Below are 6,308 nucleotides of genomic sequence, written 5' to 3' on the forward strand. Positions count from 1 at the left end.
AAGAAGAAAAGGAAGAAAAAGAGAAGGAGGCCGAGAGAGAGAGAGAGACGGAGAGGAGCAGATCTGGAGGACCGAACAGGAGAAGAAGAAGAAGAAGAAAAAGAAAAAAGTAGAAGAAGAAGACACGGAGAGTGAGAGAGACGCGAGGAGAGAGAGAGAGAGAGAGAGAGAGAGACAGAGAGAGAGAGAGAGAAGAGAATTTGGTGGAGAAGAGAGAGAGAGAGAAGATTGAGAAATGAGAGAAAATTGAGGATTTTTTTTTAACTATTTTTATTTGTTACTTGTTTTATTCATTATTTTATTTGATATTTTAAATATTTTTTTTGTTAATTAATGTTTAAATTTGTTTTTAATTTTAAAATTGGAAAAAATAGCAGAAAATAATAAAAAAATTAGAAAAAATAGGGAAAATTTTAGAAAATTTTTTTTTTGAAGTCAAGAAAAATATTTTGAGTTATTTTGGCTTCAAATTTTTTAAAAAATGGAAAATAACATACAAAAAAAAATTAAAATTTTGTTTTAAAAATCTTAGAAAATTTTTATAAAAAAAATTGAATTTTTTTAAGAAAATTTTTACAAGGATTTTGAAAATCTAGGAATGTTTTCAAGGATACTTTTTATGATTTTATTTATTTTTATGTGAGCGTATCTTGATGATTTCTATAAGGATAAAGAGGTATTTCATACCTCACCTATATTAGCTCTAAGGAGGTTTATCTAATAAGATCTCCTCATTTGGAAGTCCTATTAGACATTCCTAAATCGTACTTTAATTTTTATTTTTTTAAAATTTATTTATTTATTTATTTTAAAGGAGTGAATTAAAGACCAACAAATTCATTTGAGGATAATTCATAACTAATTAGGTACCGTTTGTAGAATAGATGTGTAGGGGGTGCTAATACATTTCTCTCGCATAATCGAACTCCAAATCATGGTTCTGGTAAAATAGACTGAAACTACTGATTCCTTGGCTTAAGAATAGTTTAGAGACTAATCAATAAATAGTAAATAGATGTTCTAACTGCACAAAGGTAGATATTAGGTTAGTAGTGACTTTATTCAAATTTCAATATCTATCATCCTACGCCATTCCGAACCCTTTCTTCGAAACGTTGCGACATGACCTATACTAGAGTATGGCGATCCCCATTCATTTTGAACTATGAACTCCAATATGACTAGTAAATGCTTGTAACAGCATGCCTTTGTGGCGCTTCTCTAATGCAGGAAAATTTTACAGAATTGAGATTTTGGTGCAATTCAGCTGATTTCTACCGGGTAGCATTGTGTTTCCTGCAATTCCCATCCATCCTGGGCCTTTTTTACCTAAAAAGGTCATTTCACCGGTGTCCTAAAAAACACTAGCCTGCCAAAGCATTTTTTTTTGGTGACAGATGGCATGCATCACGTGACGATACCTTTATTTAAAAAACAATGGAGGTCATGTCTTTTATTTAAAAAATGCTAGACAATTCAACGTTTGGGAACGTATTAAATAGAAAAATAAAGTTTACTTGAACTTTTCTTAAATATTTTTAAATAAAATAAAACTAAATACCAAAAAAAAAAAAAAAAAAAACACTCTAGAAACTCTCCCCTTCTGACTTTTTGAAGAAGGTGGCTTTGCTTGGAATCCTCCAAAACCCGACAAGCAGCAGCCCTATCCTATCCTCCGTAGTCCACGCCCCTTTTTTTAAAGCGAGGATTTTCTCAACAAAGCCGAGGTTCCAACAGGAATGGCCAGCAGCAATGAAAAACAGAGCAGGAGTCCAATTTCGTAATTCCCCAATTCCGAAGCAAGAAAAATGCCTTCAAGAATCCTGTGGAACCCAACAGGAGAGGGCCATCAAGATCCGGCCTTTCCATCCCTGCAGCACCCAATTGCCATCTTCATCTACCAAAAAATCATTTTTGTAGCCAGATTTCACCTTAGCCCTCATTGTGTTCATAAGTTCCCTATCCAATGGGAGCTGCCTGAACCCAGCCCTCGTATTCCGGACCTTCCATTGCTTGTACGTCTCGGGCCTCAAAATCCTTGTCGAACCCTCACAGGCTGTGATATTGATAGCCTCCCGCCCAAAAAACTCTTTCTCAAACATCAACCTCTCTTGACTTTCCTGGGTATAGTTAGCATCCATCATATCAAATAATGCTGAATAGTGGAAGAGTGCCTCTCGAAACCGAGTGACAAAGAAAGAGGCATTGTAGGACCCATTATAAACACCGTGGATGAATATATTGGGATTTATCTTCCGGATTAAGTTTAGAACAGCATTCCTTGGACTATGCAACGCAACTGTCTCGTCAAACACAGTCTCAAGTCGAAACAAGCAATTTACAACAACGACTTCATTTCTGTCAATCTTGAAGTCTGAAGTTCGAATGGTTTCCCATTTCTTTGCTATGGCATTGTACTCAAATGGAACATTAAAGCGATCGCAATACCTTGCCAGACGACGCCCTGTTTCCTCAACTTTTCTTGCTGGGCGGAAACCAGGTTCGGGAAACTCTATGCCTGTAATCCGAAGCTTGGGAGGTCTACCAACCCGGGACAAGAGATCCTGGATAAACATGGGCCATTGGTAACCATGTAGGATGCCAAAATCTATAACATGAAGCACCCTTCTTCTTTCAGCTAAATTCAAAATATGGTGGTTCGCAAAATAAAAACTGATCCTTCTGAATGGGCAGACTGAAACAAAATACTGGTAAGCTTTCAACATATCGACAGCTGATGGTCTCTTGGAAGACAAGGCAGCACAAATTTGAGCCCCGGTGCCACACAAGCGTGCCTCAAGGCCATTGGCAAAATAATGGGCAGACCTTTGAGACCCATCTCCATAAGGAGAAGAGTGCTGCCTGATCTGCTTTAGCTTTTCCTCAGCAGCCTCCCAATCATCAGCAGTGATATATTGTGCACAATGAATGAGAAGAGTCCTCAAATCCACTGCATTTTTATTTCCATCTCTCTTTGCACGACCCTTCCCAATGTTAAAGCTGCATTGCTTTTGCTGCCCATTCTGCTGTAGCAACTCACCTGCACCATTATGCAAATTTTCATGAGCATTGCACTCTATAGGCTTCTTATTTCCATCAGGAAAGAGAAAAACCTTATCAAGCATTTCCGATAACTCGTCCTCTTCCCCGCAAACCGCCAATTGCTTACTACTCCTTTCTTCTTGTGTATCCATATCTATACTCTCCCTGTGATGTTTCTTCTTTCCATTCACACTGTTAAGCAAATTTTCCTCACCTTTCTCTGCCTCTGCATCAGTAACAGGACAATTTTCATACGGAAGGAATTTACTAGCTTCCTCTAGTCCTTTTCTAAAATGCAGTATGGACTCGCATCTGCCAAAAGTACTGGGAAGAAGTGTACTCACTGGTGAATCTGTCAACCCATCATATCTCACCCTGGAGCTGAAGGGCATTTGAAAAGTGGACTGAGAAACAGAGTCACTAGTAGCGTCACTGCCGCTAAAACCGTTGTCGGATGAAAAAGTATGAGGGATGCAGAGAGGGGTTTTGCTGGGTGAGAGAGGATATTTCTTACCCAGAACTTCGTAGAATGATTTTTCAGCAGCTTGCAGAACTAATGGGTCAAGGAACATGCACGATTGCTGCTCCACGTTGTCTTCCATAAGCATTTGCCCTATGTACTGTATAGTCTGGAAAATACTACCAGAACAGCCACCGCTGTCGGAAGAATCAACCTCCGGATTCACAAGCGAAGGCCGAGCCATGAAGTTGAGCTACAAATAGTTGTTTTTGAAGTTGAATCCGTTAACTGGGTTAAACGATTTGAAGCTTGATTTCGCTACTGTTTTTGGATTCGCAGAAAATGTTAATGGGTGAACCCGCAACCGTCAACACAGCAAACCCAATTGAAGCATCCCCGAGAATTTGATTGCAATCCAGAAATTTTTGAATCCAAAATCTTGTAAGAAAAGTAGAAAGGAGGAAGAATCGGGAGTGAGGTAAGAAAAGGAAGAAGAAGCACTGGCAACAAAATTAATCATAGCAGGAAACGAAGAAGAGGATAACGCAGCGTTTGCGAACGGGTCATGATCTAATGGGTCACTCATAATCCGCCCGGTTAAAATGGGTTCGGGTCTTTCAAAGTTAATTCGTATATAAACGGGATTAACTCGTGACCCACCCATTTCTAAATGGGTCAACTCGGATTCAGGTCGGGTGACCCATTTATTTACAAATATATACCTATTTTACAAGAAACTCTAATCTATCTTATAGTTTAGAGATTCTTACATGATAGAAATGATGTGATCCCAAGAGGAGGTGAATTGAGATTTAATTTTTTTTTACTAATTTAAACATTTGTTAATTCACCATATATCATATCCCATTCAAAATAAAAGTGTGTATGTAAAATGAACAAGTAAAGAATGTGAATAGACAGGTGTGAAGCGTATCGCATTTAAATTAAATGTGTGTATGCAAATAATTATAATAATAAATAAACAAGTATATACATGAAAATTAAAGTGCAGTAAATAAATGAGATAAAGAGGGAGAGACACGATTTGTTATCAAAGTTCGACCAAACCAGCCTATGTCCCCGCCTTGGGCAAACCCCCAAGTATTCTACTAACTTGCTCACTTAAACAGGCGGAGTAAAAGCCATTTACACTTCACCTTATGGGGCGGAGTCTTCCCAACTCAATTATAGGGTTGAGCAACAATCGGTTCTCTTTACGAGGCAGAGTCACCTCAGCTCAATTACCAAGTTGAGCCAAACTAGTTTCTCCTTATGGGGCGGAGTCTCCCCAACTTAATTACAAGGTTGAGCCACAACAAGTTCTCCTTATGAGGTGGAGACATCTTAGTTTACTTTTCGGACGGAACCAAAACTCTCCTTACGGGGCGAAGTCTCCGTAGCTCACCTAATCAAGCTAGAGCCACATCGGTACACCTTACCGGACGGTGTATTCCTCTTTAGGCCACGCTTGGAATACAAAGATAATAAATTTTGTGTACAAATAAAATGCTTTTGAAAAATAAGTAGGGATGTACACGTTGAAACTCTAATATGTACTCTCTAATGATATGAAATAAGTTTAGTAGAGTAAGATGCTATTTTCTCAAAAATATTTTTTGCAATTTTTGACTGAGATATATATGATAAAAGTTTCAGAGATTCGACCGTAATAAATATTTTTCCAAAATATTTTTCAATGAAAAGTGTAGGAGAATCTAGGGTTTGCTTTCGAATGATTTTTGCAAATATAAGATTTATATATGAAAGCTCAAATGTCATAAGGCTTTTCTAGTACCATATATATGAGTGTAAATATGTGCTTAAGCCTTTCAAAATCAACCCAAGAGTATTTTGTAAAATAAGAGATAGAAAGTAGAATAGTTTAAATATACTCTTGTTTTTGAAAGGATGAGTAGAAATCAATTTTTATGCAATGAAGGCTCCTTTAAATAATCTAAGCTCAAAGAAAAATGTTTTCTCCAATGAATATTTTCAAAAACAAGGTATAGGAGAAAAACTCTATTTGATGCACTTAAAAAAAAAAAATATTTGTATTGAAATGATGGAGTGGAGCTTTTGATTTTGATTTAAAACGCCCAAAATATTTGAGAGAATTATTGGCTAATCAAAAGCTATTAATTGAAGTTATGAATGGGCTATTTATAGATTTTCTTAAAATCTGACCGTTTAGGGGCACACTCGTCATTTTAAAATTGTTTAATAAAAAAATTAAGCATGTTTAGCATTGGAATTTCAAGCAACCTGAGAGGGTCGGTCGATTGACCTTAGGCGATTTTCAAAGCGTTTGATACTCGATCTACTAACACAATGCTTTGGTCGGCTGAGCATTGAAGGTTGGTTGACTGAACACTTTTTGTGCTTCTATGGACAGCCGATTGAGCTTTGAATATGGTTGGATAACAAGTTTTGGTCAACTGGTGAACGTACCGGTCGACTAGCATTAGAACACTTTTCAAATTTCCACAAACGTAGGTTGACTGAGGAAAGTGAAGTGGAAAAATGGTCGGTCGACTGAGCTTTGTAGAAATTTTAATTTCTGGCCTAAGGCTTGGTTGGTCGACCGGGCAAGTTTGAACGTGGAGGGTTAGGTCGACCGAGCTTAGTTAAAACCTAAGTATTAGCCCTGTGTTGACCTTGAAAATTTCCAACCCTATGATCATGAGTTTGACATTTTAAGTGAAGGGTTTTTTAAGAAAATTTTGGTTCCCTAAGGTTAGTTTGTGGTCAATTGAGCTTAGCATCATATCATGTGGAGCAGCATTATTATAAAAAAAATATAAACTAA

General features: G+C 37.3%; 1 protein-coding gene across 1 annotated transcript; it reads right to left on the reverse strand.

Annotated features, from left to right (window-relative positions):
• Window positions 1–1,814: 1,814 nt before the first annotated feature.
• LOC131148042 (scarecrow-like protein 14) lies at window positions 1,815–3,746 on the reverse strand. Its single transcript, XM_058097784.1, has one exon. It carries the CDS (start codon window positions 3,744–3,746, stop codon window positions 1,815–1,817), a length of 1,932 nt encoding a protein of 643 aa, XP_057953767.1.
• Window positions 3,747–6,308: the final 2,562 nt, after the last annotated feature.

Source organism: Malania oleifera, chromosome 2 (genome assembly GCF_029873635.1).
Source record: "Malania oleifera isolate guangnan ecotype guangnan chromosome 2, ASM2987363v1, whole genome shotgun sequence".
NCBI lineage: Eukaryota > Viridiplantae > Streptophyta > Magnoliopsida > Santalales > Ximeniaceae > Malania > Malania oleifera.